This window comes from Zingiber officinale, chromosome 1A, assembly GCF_018446385.1.
Source record: "Zingiber officinale cultivar Zhangliang chromosome 1A, Zo_v1.1, whole genome shotgun sequence".
Lineage (NCBI taxonomy): Eukaryota > Viridiplantae > Streptophyta > Magnoliopsida > Zingiberales > Zingiberaceae > Zingiber > Zingiber officinale.
In genome coordinates, this window is record NC_055987.1 from 46,838,522 (window position 1) to 46,853,532 (window position 15,011).

The following is a 15,011-nucleotide window of genomic DNA, read 5'->3' on the forward strand; positions in this document are numbered from 1 at the left end:
AATATTTAAAATATAATAATAATTATATAACAAATAGTGTATCAAAATTATATTTAGATAATTAAAAAAAGATTAATTTATATAATTTAAGGATATTATTATCATTTAATTAAAAATTAAGTTTGGAAGTAATTACTCATCAAACACTCTAACTTTATCTTTATCTTGTATTAACTTTTGGCTTCTATTTCCAAGCACTTTATACTTTAGCTTTTCAATAACTTCAAAATAATCTCTATAAAAATTATTTTTAGATAAATAAAAGTTTTCTTAAACACTCTCTTAGTCGTGAAATTATGAGTAATGATTGAATTAACAGAAGGATTCAATATTTTGTTAAAATAATAGAAGGGACTAGTGATTTTAGATATTGGTTTGGGTAGAGAGGTATTTAAGAAATAAGTATATCATTTAGTAAATATCAAAATTAGGTGTATTTTTTTATTAATTTTTTAAAATTCTAAGTGTTTGATTAGTATATTTTCCTTTTAATAATGTCAAATCAAATACAAAGTTGGCCGTTTGTCATGGCATATCACTATTTCAGGTACAATGTATAATATGGAAACTAAAATATTTTAATATCAAAATATATACCACAATTTTTTAATATCAAAATTTTATAAAGTAAACATAAAATTCGCCGAGAAAAAATAAAACAGGTTCTCAATCTCCTCATTAAAAAAATCAAATAACTATGAATATAATTGCTATAATATAAAATAAGTTGTGGTGATTTTGATCTAATCAAAATCATTTTATTTTAATTAAGATTAGAATATATAGATAACTATTATATTAAAATATATAATTTATTTTAATTTGATTAAAATTACTTAAAATTTAAAGTTATTAAGAGAGCGTTTAGTTTATATTTTCATATTTTGTTTTATTTTTATTTTTGAGAAAATAAAAAATACATTTGGTTTGTTTTTCTAAAAAAGAGAAAGTATTTTTCTAAAAAAATAGAAAATGTGAAACTTTTTTTTAAAAAAAATTAAAAAAATGATTTTCCAAAAAATGAAAATAAAAATACAAATAAACCAAATGACCCTTAAGTCCCCAATTATTCGCACTCAATCTATTTCTGGAAAAACAAATATCACGTTTTTCTTATTGGAAAACACTCTGCAATTGCTTATTTCATGAATTAAAAAACAAAATAAAAATTAACCAAAACAAATAAAAATTAACCAAAATAAAATTTTAAAATATTAGGAACAATTTTAATTTACCACTCAACTTTATTTCTATTAATATCTGATAAATTTTTAACTTTATATAATGGTATAATCTATTTATCGGTAAATCTATCTAGTCAAAATTTAATTGGCTAGAATTGAATTATAATACTTGTAAATAATTAATATATAGAGATGATATTATTAAAATATTCTTAATAATAATTTATAAAATGTATTAACAAATTTTAACTATTTAATATTATCCTATATTTATTATATTATTATTTTGTCAAATAAAATAGCGACGCTGACGGATGATGTTCTTTGTTAGGGTTATAATAATAATAATTTAAAATTCTATAAAGTATTTTGAAGACTCTAAAACTTTGAGGGGTAAGGGGACAATAGAGGTGAAAAAAGGTCGCGTAAAATTTAAATTTTTCCAAGAACAAACCGATCTGCCGGTTCCTCCCCCCTCTCTCTCTCTCTCCCCCTTTTCCCTTCATTTCCTCTCTCTCTAAATTAGGGGAAGATTTGAACGGAAACCGTTCCTGCACTCCCTCGCCGATGGCTTCCGATGGATTCGCCGACAGGAACACTGTGTTTAGGAAGCTCAAATCGAAGCCCGAAAACAAGGTACGCCTGCCCTTTCTCTATCCTCGCCGTTGATTCCCTTACGTCGCGTTTTATATCGATTTCCTTGCGATTCTGATCGGAAACCGAACGGAACCGGCAGGATCTCTACCTAAGGCTTCAGATCTCGTTGACTCTGATACGTGGTTATATTTGTTTCACTAGATGTGTTTTGATTGCAACGCGAAGAACCCGACGTGGGCGTCGGTGACGTACGGAATCTTTCTCTGCCTCGACTGCTCCGCCATTCACCGCAGTCTCGGCGTGCACATCAGCTTCGTGAGGTATGGAGACGAATTCGCTGTTGTATTTTTGTTACGAAGGAACAGGCTTGATCTGTTGGTTTTACGCTATTGGAATTTTAGATCGGTGTCGTATAGGATTAAAACCATCTCATAATGTGATAGTACTAATTTACTTTCTTCTTCTTCTTCATCATCATCATCATCAAATGATGCTACTCCTAACTATGATAGGCCATATGACTAGCTTGATCTGTTGTTTTCACGTGTTGCACATTGATTTGTAAAATATGATAGGTCATATTTTGGTCTTATAATTTTTTTTCCTTTTTTAGCTTAACAAATACAGGATGATCACATGACATGGATGTCAAACTTGGTTGATCCCAATATAGATTGGTCAAGTTGGATTGGGATTGGCAAGAGCCGATTTGATTTTGGCCAATATCTTGGGACATGTGTCTGAGGGTTTTCATAAAATGAAATCATGGTCAGGATTTGCAAGATTTCGATGTAAATTGATTGAATCAATGAGATTTTGTTTTTGTTTTTTTTTTTGCTTCTCAAAATCAGCCTATTTATCTTTGAGATCTTGTTTTGGGAACAAGAAAAGAAAGAGGAGAACCAGGGATGTACCTTCAATTTCATTGATTCACATCTGAGAAGAAAAGAAGATCCACCTTTGATAGAAGAGGAAGCGAAGGAAGAGAAGGTTTAGTTTTTGGTCTCCAGATGAGAAGGAGTACCAGGGAGAAGACATTCTAGCTTTGATCAGGGGAAGAAGGACAATGGATTCATGTGTTCACCAGGAGGAAGACACTCTGGTTTCCACTTGGATGAGGGAGGAATTCTTCATTATGAGGGCTTTGCGAAAAGTGAGGTGATAGGGTTTAGCAGTTAAAAATTGTAGTAATTTGTAATCTGTAATACTAATTTAATTATTCACTAATACTTAATATTATACTCTTTAAGTAATGAACTCTAATAATTGAAAAGATAATAAAATACTGTAATAATATATTATTACAACAATTTAATTAACAGGTAATAATTTAATAGTGTTAGGCTAGTTGCTAGGTAAAATACTATTAGTTGTTAGGTAAAATGCTAAATAGTATTAGTTATTAGATAATAACAAGATTGAGTGCTAATAATGTGTACACATGTAACATATTATCAAGTACAGTATAAATTTTTTTTACATATTGCATATTAACTATTTGATTAACAATAGTTATTAATAGTGTTCTAAAAAATACTAACTATTTGACTAACATAGTAACATATTTGACTAAAAAATAAATTTGTTATTAATAAGTAATAAATTTGATAATAGGTAAATGGTGTGATAAAATATTTGACTAACAATACTAATATCAATATTATTTTCGTGTTCTAAAAATAATCACATTAAATAAATTTAGTCGGTACATAATTATAAATAAATAAGTCTGTGGCTATTCTATAAAATTTAGTTGAATAATGTTAGAAATCATAATATCATTTTATTGTATAATTAGGTACCGATTAATGTTTAATTAGTTTTAATAAAAAGAATTAAAGGGTTTATTTGATTAATACTAGAAATAATAATTTCATTATTTTACAATTACTATTGACAATAATTGAAAATAAATAATAAATCAGTTAATTTTTTATATGATTGATACCTAAGTTTTTGGTATGTGATACTGATCTCAATTTTGGCAATCATTTCTTCAATTCCTAGTTTTCCTCTCTATTTCAACCACACTTAGGTTCTTTTATTGATGATATCTTCATTGGATTTTCATTTGCTTGTATTGGTATTTGTTTCCATGCAACTTAATTTTTCTATTGTTTTTTTAATAGTTACTCAATGATATATATTCATTTTCAGTTTTACTTATAATCTTTCTTTCTAAAGTTTTGCTTCCATTTTTAATCTATTTGCACCTTGATCAATTACCACAATATTATTTACAATTAACATACACTGAGAGATTTAATTTGAATTTAATTGAAAATTCAATCTGTTGCTGTAGATAGAGACCGAGTGCAGACATTTAATGTTAAACTTAAGGTCGTAATTGAATTGGACATTCATGAGTAACATTTTACTGTATCTAAATAAATCAATGTTGTTAGTTGAACTTGATAAAAAGTTCAAGCTTGGCTCGAGCTTGATAAGAATTTCAATAAAAAAGAAGGAACCAGCTTGATATAGAAAATAAACAAATTTCAACACACACAAGTTCGGCTTAGCTCATTTTCGCTCCTAGTTAAAGATGAAGTCTAGTTATTGAGAATTATTAGTTATGCTCCAGTAACTCTAAAATCAGTAAGACAGTAACAATCATGCCCTGTTGATATAATTACTATATTTTTTTTCTTCTAAATTCCACCATAACAACTATCTTGGGTTTCTTTGATATATTATATCTAATTTTTTTGATTTGGTTATTTTGACGCGTGATGCTTATAATTCTTGTAAACACGATGAAATTTGCCTCTATGTACAAGGTTCCAAGAATTTGCTTTCCCCCCTTTACTTTCTGCCTTCAATTGTTTGGGGCATGATGGTGTGGGCACTTGTATATCCATTCATCGTGGGCAAAATATGTTACTATGTCTTTGAACGTTTCTGTTAAGTGATGTGTGGATTATTTAAAATATGAATGTATGAAATTTTATATAGTTTCAATGATCATGAATAGATCTACAAACTTGGACTCTTGGGCTCCTGATCAACTGAAGATGATGACTTTTGGAGGCAACAACCGTGCACAAATTTTCTTTAAACAGCATGGTTGGACAGATGATGGCAAGATTGAAGCCAAATATACATCAAGAGCAGCTGAATTGTATCAGCAGTTGCTTTCAAAGGAGGTTGCTAAGAGCTCTGCTGAGGATACTAGTTTACCTTCTTCGCCTGTTAAAGCATCTCAGAAACTAAATGCCTTGAATGGACTTCCTGAACTTAACCTTGTAGATTCACAGAATAAGGCTACAGACCAAACAATTGAACCTGAAATTCCTCGCTCACCTAAAGCTCCAATCCGTTCTGCTGTTATTAGTTCTATCAAGAAGCCCATTAGTGCAAAGAAGACTGGGGGTCTTGGTGTACGGAAGCTTACAACGAAGGTAAACATTTACCTCAATCCTTTAGTTGACCAATAACTTCTCTAATATTCATCCTTGCCGTGAGTATTGGTCTTACTTTAATTTTGCTTATTCCTTTGTTTTTTTAATAAGAATTGTCAATTATTCCATCTTTACTCTGCATGAGATTCCACTGTAGTTGAAACATGCTTTTGGGGTTGATTGCAGCCAAATGAAAATCTTTATGAACAAAAGCCTGAAGAACCTGCACCTGTATCTGCACCAGTCTCTGCTAACTCGAGGACAAGTGGTCAGTCGTTTCCCTCTCGGTTTGAATATGTGGAGAAGAACACACTTTCTTCTGAGAGCAGTTCTAGTGACCCTCAAGTTCTGAGTCATGTAACTCCACCAAAATCTTCTAGTTTCTTTGAAGATTATGGAATGGGCAGTGGATTTCAGAAGAAATCTACCTCATCATCAAATGTGCAGGTATTATGGTTGCGACTTTATTCACTTGCTTTGGTTGAATGGAATCTATTCAATCTTGTCTTGGTAGTATTTGTGAATTCTATAATTTATTTATGTAAGGGTTACTTATTTCTTAATATGGAAGGGAGGGAAATTGCTCGTTGATATACCAGACAATGAATATGTTTATAATGTAGAATAAGGAGTTTGAACAAGCAATATATGAATTCTTTAAAGAGATTAGCTATTAGAATTCCAATATAGAATGTTCACCATCTTTTCTCAATTTCTAGATTCAAGTGTATGCTGATATTTACTCAACATCTTGCTTATGAAGCTTGCTTTAATTATCATGCTGATCAGATTGAAGAAAGTGATGTGGCAAGGCAGAAATTCTCAAATGCAAAATCAATATCATCAGCCCAATTCTTCGGTGATCAAAGCAAAGCTAACAATGAGGCTCAAATTTCCCTGGAGAAGTTCTCGGTATGTTACTTCATTATCATCTAAAAACAGCATTTATATCACTAAGGGATGCTAAGTGGATCATAAAAATGATTTCTTGCACTTGTTCAATTTTATGCTGTTGGCATAAAATTGAAAACCACCTAAATCCTTAGGACATTATGGTTGCTCCCAGAGTCAATTAAATCTTCATGTCTCTGACCTACAGAATTCTTTTAGGCAGTTGATTTAATAGTGCTTTGTTTTTCATTGATTCCGGATGCCTTGTTACTGATTTTCGGTACTGTCCATCAGATTTCTGAGATGTTTGGGAATCAAGATTTGACTTACATTTCTCTCTCTGCGTATTGTGAAAAGTAATATGATTTAGAGACTCTTTCTCTTAATGTACGCAGTCCGGCAAATAGCTAGCATCTAAAATTTTGGTACTGTCTCCCTTAATGTCTTAATCATTGATTTTTCTTAGTTATTATGCCCACAAATCTAATCCTTAATACGGTTAGTTTAAGCATTATAAGCTTACAATCACTCTCATTTGGTTTATTTGCTTTGTATAGGGGTCTGCATCCATTTCTAGCGCTGATCTGTTTGGTCGTGCAAATAATTCTACAGTTGACCTGACTGCTTCAGATCTCATTAACAAAATCTCATTCCAGGTACTTTGTTGATAATGTTTGAGAGTATTATAAGTTGATTCAGCTCGCAAGGAACCATCAAGTTTCATATTGCCTTATATATTTCTTCTACAATCCTAACCATCCTCTTCATTTCATTGATGATAATCTCCACAATATAATGTCAAAATTTTCATAGTTGTGTTTTAACCAAATAAGCTTTTTTTTTCCACTATGGATTTGCTTCTCTAGGCATCACAAGATATAACCTCTCTCAAGAGCATTGCCGGTGAGACAGGGAAGAAGTTGACGTGTTTAGCTTCGGGTCTCATCAACGACTTCCAGAACAGGATCCTTTGAGGTAACACATCGACCTACAGTCCAACGTTAGCAGATTCGCTGTGTTTGGCATAGAAATTCCCCAAAGCAATCTTTGCATTTTTTTTTTCTTCTTGTTACCCGAGTCATATAAATAAACTTGGATAGTTTTTCAAACTGCTCTCGATGTTTTTGGAGCTGGTTAACATATAGCACAACCATCTTGAACAGAACCATGTATATCTGCTGATCGTTGAACGTTTACTTGTGAACTCGGCAAACCAGATACCTGAAGAAGTTGATTTGTTTCAACTAATTGTGTAATGATTCAACAATGCAGATTTTGGCAAAAAAAGAAGGCAATTTTTTCAGGGAAAAGGAATAATACTTACCATTTTGGTACAATTCTGATACATGATCATTACTCATTTCTAATACAATTGTTCACATAGGTATTTGCCCTTGCCCAGCTATGTAGTTTGGGTCACCTATCTTAACCTTGGCGAAGTTTTTGAATATGAATTTGTTGGTTCAGTCAGTTAGTGACTTTCAACCAACCCTTTCCGCGAACTTAACAAACATTTTCCTGTCTGACCAACCATTTCACAAGCACAATACAATATGGTACCTGTACCAGCTCCAAACTTCTCTTCTTCCAAATATATATATATATTTTTAAAAAAAAACAGGTTGGTCAGTTTGAAGAACTCCTGCTCTGTTTCCAGAGTCCTGATTGCTTATGACAGCAAGGAGAATGAGTAGATTAAGTAGAGGTCATGTGAGCTGTTTATTCACAACGATGCTCAATACAACTAGTTAATGATTAAGTATTACAATGATGATACCCAATACAACTAGTTAATGAATTCAGCATTAGATAATTTTTATTCTAAATTGAGACAATGAATTCAGTAATGGAGTTGAATATTTTATATTCAATTTTTTTTTTTTTATTGTTTTACCTTACTTTTTATTATCTTCCATCTAACATAAAAATGGGACTTAATCTGAAAACTCTAAAATAGATATAGAAGTATTTTTAGAGTGAAATCCAAAAAATAATTGTTATATTGAATCAACAAATTTAAAATGATAATTTAAAACAATATCAAAACTTGTTTTTTTAGCCTAATCATTTACATACGAAATACATAAAATATTCCAGAGCTGCCTGGATTGGGCCAACAACTATGTTAATTCCTGCAACTTCTGTGGACACTTAACCTTAAATAATAGCTGTAACTGTACTTGCCTACAAGATCAACTACTAAATTCTAGTCAGATGTCAAATTGATTAAAGGATGATATATTTATTATAATGAAGTCCGGATCAATTTTTAGTGGATGTGTCTTTAGAAACAAACTGTTCTCATCTCTCTTTTCATACAATCTCTATTTCACATGATCTAAAAATGAACTACGAGGGATGTGATGTGTAAAACCTTTTGTTACGGCTACTGAATTATATCCCTATCCCTAACTTTTATTATTATTTTGAAAATATAAATATTTACTTTTTTCTATAATAAATGTTCTGCTCAAAAGTTTTGTTTTTGTTTTTGTTCGTGTTTTGGAATGAATTGATTGAACTAACAAATGTAATCGATTTGGTAAAAAGCAAATCGATTTAGTAAAAAGTAAATTAAAGGGTGTAAATTGGCGTGCGTTAGCAATAAACAACTAAACCATGGAGAAGAGAAGGTAGAGAAGGGATAAGAATGGAGGAGGATCCCTGTCATCTCAATAAGAATTCAAACCCCTCTTCGTCTTCTTCTTCCTCAAGGCCAAAGCTTTTTCGCTTCCAAACCACTTGTTGCAAACTCTGTTTCGATCGGAAGAGAATTAGGTCGACATTTAGCAGAATCGAAAATGGTGGTCGACCAGGAATCCTCTCTGAAAGAGCTCAAGAACAAGAACAAGCCAGTCATGGTGAGGCTTCTGTCAAAGATTGAATTTTTTTTTTGGTTTTCTTTGATTCGAACTGGAAAAATTGGATTTTTTTTTATTGGGAGCAGAGAGGAGGATGGCCGGAGGATGCGGCGGGGCGGTGGCCCCCGTGGCTACGGCGGCTGCTGGCCATCCGGTTCTTCGGGCAATGCGCGCTCCATGCCGACGCGCACCGGAGGGAGTGCAACATGTTCTGCCTCGACTGCGCCGACGGCGCCCTCTGCTCGCTGTGCCTTGCCCATCGCCACCGCGACCACCACACGATCCAGGTTCGGAGAGGGATATTCCCTCATTCCTTCCTTCCTTTGCGTTTGGTACTTCCATTTAGGATTCCGACGATAGCGCGGTGATGGAATGACGATGATGATGCAGATTCGGCGGTCATCGTACCACGACGTGATCCGGGTGTCGGAGATCCAGAAGGTGCTCGACATCGCCGGCGTGCAGACCTACATCATCAACAGCGCCCGGATCGTCTTCCTCAACGAGCGCCCCCAGCCGAGGCCAGGCAAGGGCGTCGGCAACACCTGCGAGGCCTGCGACCGGAGCCTCCTCGACTCCTTTTGCTTCTGCTCCCTCGGCTGCAAGGTTCTCTTTTTCCCCAATTCCAAACCCTCATTATCTCATCCACCTCTCGCCCACCAACTGTTCGACGAAATGCTCCTTTCAGGTTGCCGGCCCCGGCACCGGCAAGAAGTCACCACTCGAGAGGCAACCGACAGCGTCGGGATCCGACGACTCATTCGCGAGCGCCAGCCTCGGTATCGCGAGGACGCAAAGCTTCACCCCCTCAACCTCGCCGCCGGCCTCCGGCGCCCGGAGGAGGAAGGGCATCCCCCACAGGGCTCCCTTCAGCACCGAATAACAAACACTGCTCGACTGCATGCTGTATATATTCAAACACAACGTCGACTGAGCTCAGTTCATCTTCATCATGGAGCTGGAGCCATTTTCGTGATCAATGACGTGTAATAAACTGCTGAGCTTCTGCTTCGTTCCCGGACTCGCTCGTTCAAATTTACAGAAAACCTATGCGATTTCGATCTATTTCTCACTGCGGCAATGCGCCGAACTCACGGGATGCGTTTGCCATCGTCGGTTGACCATCGCAGTCGAGCCCTCTGCCTCCCGACGGCGGTCGCTGTTCAGCCACGCAGCTGGCGGTGGATAGATTCTGTGTCAATGAGAATTCGATTCGCCAGCGGATTTAATCTCAGCCGTTCATATTTTTTTCTTAAAAAATTCATGTTGTTAGTTTGGAAAGTCGACACGTGATTATGCAAATGCACCTACGGAGATAATTACTAATTATTAGTGTAGTGGTCAATACATAAAAAAAAAACAGATATGCTCAAACGTATCTAAAAATTTCGATCTCAAGATTTAATATATCAATACTTTATATTTTAATCATCGTACTTGTGTTTATGGAAACGACATATGATTGATATACTTCTATTTCTGATGATTAATAAAAAAATTTTATAGGCTAGATCAATCACTTTCTCCTCTTGAAAAATTAAATACTTGGAGCATTGTGAAAATGTCGCGGAGGGAGGGCATGGCATGTGTTGGGGTGGACCATAATAAAGCTTGTAAATTGAGAGATCACAGAGAGGATGATGATCTTTCCCCATTTTCTTTTTGATGTGGCAAAGCGATAGGCTGACTAGGAGGGAGAGGCATCTAATCCCCACTTGTATAATATGTTTGGATGACTTTCGAGATGGGTGTAGGACAACCACATAAATATCAAATATGTGTAAGAGGAGAAATTCTTTTAAGCTCTTCTAAAGCTCAATGAGTACAAATTTTAAAAAGGTGTTTACAATTTTATGATTGGGGGAGGACTGAGGAGAGAATTTTAAAGAAATCTCTAATTTGGATTAGCTACGTTCAATGAATGGTGAACTATGTCTTCTTCTCAATAAGGTTGCGAGTGACAAAGATGAGCCTTCTTCTTGGCCTCACAAACTTAAATAAATGCATGCATTGAGTGATTTTGTCTCTTTTTATTTCTCTATCCACATTATTAGAACAAATAGAAGGAGAAATAGTAAAACAACACCTCTCACTATCATTTTCATTAATTTTTTTTTTTTTAAAATATTAAAATAACATCCGTTATATATTTTGTATTTTATACTATTATAGTAGCTATAGTATAGTTGTTACAAATGTAGTAATTATGATCGTGTTAAAGTAAACTATCTCAACTTAATCAAAATAATTGAAAAATCTGAAGATAATTTATTGAGGAAGGCACTTCCTATTCTCCCGCACGGTCAAGACGTCCATCTTGGGGTCCTGCCCGATTAATGCTGGTGTATGAAAGCTCTCTCTATTGAAAAATCTATGGTCTGAGTGTTGAAAAAAAATAATCTGTCGAAGATTTTAGAAATTTAATCGAATTTAAATATATAAATTTAAATTTAACTTATCTGTTAAAATAATTTGAGATGATAATTTTAAACTATCAGTAGGGGCTGGTGTCTATCAAGTATCGAACGCAGACTTCATAGTGGTCGAATGAGCCGAGCAAGCTTCCAGCAAGAGTCTGGTTGAGCGAGCGAACTGAGCGATTGGCCGTGCTAGAGACCGGTCGGGCGAGTTAGTGGAGCAAGTAGACGACCGAGCAAGCTGGGGCTGACCGACCAAAGAAGCCAAGCGAATAAGCTGGGCAACCAAGTGAACGTGTGGTCGGGCGAGCGAAGCAGCGAAGTGACCGGTCGGGCAAAGTAGCAGAGCGACCGAATGAGAGACAGGGCGACCGAATGAACGGACGACCGGGCGAACAAGCAGTCGATTGGATTGGGTGAGCGGCCGAGTGAACTAGAGGCTGGTCGGGCTGGAGGCCGACTGGGAGAGCTGAACGACTGAGTGAGCTGGAGGTTGCTCGAGCAGAAAGGCCGAGCGAGCGAGCTAGTTGCCGAGCGAGCTGGAGCCAGGCAGGCAAAGAGGCCGAGCGCCCGAGTGAGTGAACGGTTGACCGAGCAGAAAGACCGAGTGGCCGAGCGAGTGACGCAGCAGCTGGGCCAGCAGAGAGAACGAGCGGTCAAGCGAGTGAACGTGAGATGCCGAGCGAGCAGAGAGACCGAGCGAGGTGGCCGAACGGGCTATTCGGTTAGGCAGGCACTGCGACCATGCAAGCGATACAAACGGATGGATGTGTGAACCGAGGGCTGCGATACGCAGTTTCCTTGAAATAAATTTGTCCCACTTCCGACTATGCTTCAAGACTTTCTCGAGTCGTCTGTTTCCCATAATACAACGACTAACTATGATTTCCACTAAGCACAGGTGATCACGGAGAATTGAGTGGTAACCGTCTGCTATCACGGGCACTCCGACGAGCAAGAATTGCACGACGGAGAGAGGGGCGTAGGTGGAGAGCTTCTGCTACCTTTTTATGTGCGTAGCTCTTTTCCCTATGATCACAACCTCCTTATATATGAGCTCAGATCAATGACAATGTTAATGATCAATTAATGATCATTACTCAACGAGCTGTGAAACGCTAGTGTTTGCTCAGATCAACGGCAACGTTAATGATCATTACTCGACGAGCTGTGACACGCTAGCATTTAGCTCGACCGTTTTAATTCTGTATTAATCTTGCTTCAATGCATCCGTTACATAAGCAAAAAAAAATTTACGTGGAAAAATGTTAGCTGTGTTGAAACCCCGTGGTAATTTTGATATGATCAACCAAGTTAAGTTAGGTCTTGTTATATTTTGATCCTTGGGTCTAAGTGTGCAAGAGCTTAGAAATACAAGAAGTCGAGCGGAAGACGCTGCTAGCGAGAAGGATGACACGGGAAGGGAGTCGACGGACTCGGTGCATCTGAGGGACGAGGTGTTGCAAAAGAGTACACCGTGGACGAGAAGGATGTGTGAGACATTCTGAGGGACGAGAAGCGGAAGTGGAAGCCTGCTCAAGGAGAAGGCCAGAAATTGGGTTCGGATAAATTCTATTTTGGTTAGCCGACATCACCCAGGTGATCGGAGCAGTAGGAGAGAAAAAGAAGGCCAAAGATGCTGCTGGAGGCGCCTTCAAAGGGAATTGAAGGCGCCTCTGAGGCGCCTTGCCGTGGAAGGCACCTTCCATGGCTGGAATGTCACACCCCCAAAGGAGTCCCTGCCAGACAAAAATCTGATAGCATTTCCCCTGTACCCGTGACAATATGAAGCATCACTACAAACAAAATATACATCAGCCACATGCGGCTGGAATATTTATATACACAACCACGCAGTTATAATAACAACTCACTCGGCTGGAATGAAACAATCACAACCACGCAGTTATATATAAAACAGCCCACACGGCTGTACAAAGCAAACCAACACAGCGGAAAAAAGAAAACGAAAAGCCCAATACAACACAATCAACACACTGCTAGCCGGCTAGGCTTTATACAACAACCACAACAACACAAATACAACAACCCACCAAATACAACAAATACAAATAAAACATATACAAAACCAAAAACGACCTTCAGATGTGACGTAGGACCCGGCAGACAGGATACTCCGAGCGACACTCCAACCATCTACCTGAAAACATAAGGATATACATGCGGTGGTGAGTATAGGTAACTCAGCGGGTAATAGACAAGATAGTGCATAGTCAATAAACAAACATGGAGATCACAAGTATACAGTCTCAATAGGGAATAAGAACATGATCATACTATCATAATCAATGCATCTGAACATACCTGACATAATAACCTGACATAAACTGTACAAACCACAACTAGCATAATGACAGATACATACCCAATCTGGAATCGACACATGGTACAATGATCAGTAAACTCACCGGATCTGCAACAGACATGCCCCTGACACCTGTGCAATATAAATACGACTGCATATACATGTAAAATAAATGACATGTATGCAGTATGACAACCATATGCAACAATCATATCGTAAACAAATGCAACATACCACAAACACATGCAACTAGTATCTAGTAGGCATGTATGCAAATATAACCCCCAGATGCACCGTGCATCATATGCAAAAGTGCATGCATGCTCCATGGTCACCCCCGCCACCTCTCCGAACACCACGACCCCTGTATGGCCGAGAGGCTTGGGTCTGTGACGACTGTACTACCCTCCAGCCCACTATATAGTGGTCGAGGCAGACAGTCCGCTAATAGCTATCTAGCTAAATAGCATCAGGGTCCCTGACTGCTCACAACGCCGGATCTCACTAAACCTCGTGACCGGGTGGCACGACAGGACGAGCGGCAACTGCTCCAACTACCACTACCCATGAGTGGCCGAGTGTGCGGCGCTAAACCAAACCAACTGACGACTCTCTCACCACAAGGGAGACAATGGTCATCAGATGCAATGAATGATGAACATGATATATATATATAAAATCATCATCCATGCAATAACTCCAAACCTCATAAATACCTCCAACATAAGTATAATCACCATGATACCTCCACGTATCCCACCAAACATATGTACACACTACACATGTATAATCAACCAAAAATCTCCAATAATCCCACCAGACACATGTACACAAAAGATAAGTACAATCAACATGTATCCTCCAATAACAATACAACAGACATGTGTATATACTCTAAACATACAATCAACACAACTCCTCCAAAAGTACATGACAAATACGCATGTACACACCACATGTAAATGCACGGTCAACTAGATGACTCCTACAACACATACCCATCTATGTACAGTCCACATTATATACCCAATCAGCATGGGAATACCAACAACCCGACAATCCCTACAAGCCATACTCTACACGTGTAATCACAACAGAGTAGATATCAAGAGCGGAGACCGTATATGAATTAAATAGATCATCACAAGGGTCAAGCATAAGTATCATGCAGGAAAAGCAGCAACCGATCATGATATAAGATAAAGCAGCCTAATTCATCCAATAATAACCATGCACTAAGGTCAAAGAAAATCTACATAGAGGCAAAGAAAGAAATACCCTCCTTTATACGTAGATCGTGTCAAATACTCCAACGTCGAGACGCTCGTCCCGAT

The 15,011-nt window shown here is 37.0% G+C and overlaps 2 protein-coding genes across 2 annotated transcripts; both read left to right on the forward strand.

Moving 5' to 3' along the window:
* The first annotated feature begins 1,620 nt into the window (after positions 1–1,620).
* On the forward strand, positions 1,621–7,410 carry LOC122024327 (probable ADP-ribosylation factor GTPase-activating protein AGD8). The gene is made up of 7 exons (XM_042582940.1): positions 1,621–1,820; positions 1,983–2,101; positions 4,756–5,182; positions 5,369–5,629; positions 5,972–6,094; positions 6,631–6,729; positions 6,940–7,410. The coding sequence occupies exons 1-7, from the start codon at positions 1,752–1,754 to the stop codon at positions 7,045–7,047; spliced, it is 1,206 nt and encodes a 401-aa protein (XP_042438874.1). The 5' UTR covers positions 1,621–1,751; the 3' UTR covers positions 7,048–7,410.
* Positions 7,411–8,174: 764 nt separating this feature from the next.
* On the forward strand, positions 8,175–10,236 carry LOC122002916 (protein RGF1 INDUCIBLE TRANSCRIPTION FACTOR 1-like). Its single transcript, XM_042558313.1, has 4 exons — positions 8,175–8,934; positions 9,021–9,221; positions 9,325–9,540; positions 9,623–10,236. Exons 1-4 carry the CDS (start codon positions 8,875–8,877, stop codon positions 9,815–9,817), a joined length of 672 nt encoding a protein of 223 aa, XP_042414247.1. The 5' UTR covers positions 8,175–8,874; the 3' UTR covers positions 9,818–10,236.
* The last annotated feature ends 4,775 nt before the right edge of the window (positions 10,237–15,011 follow it).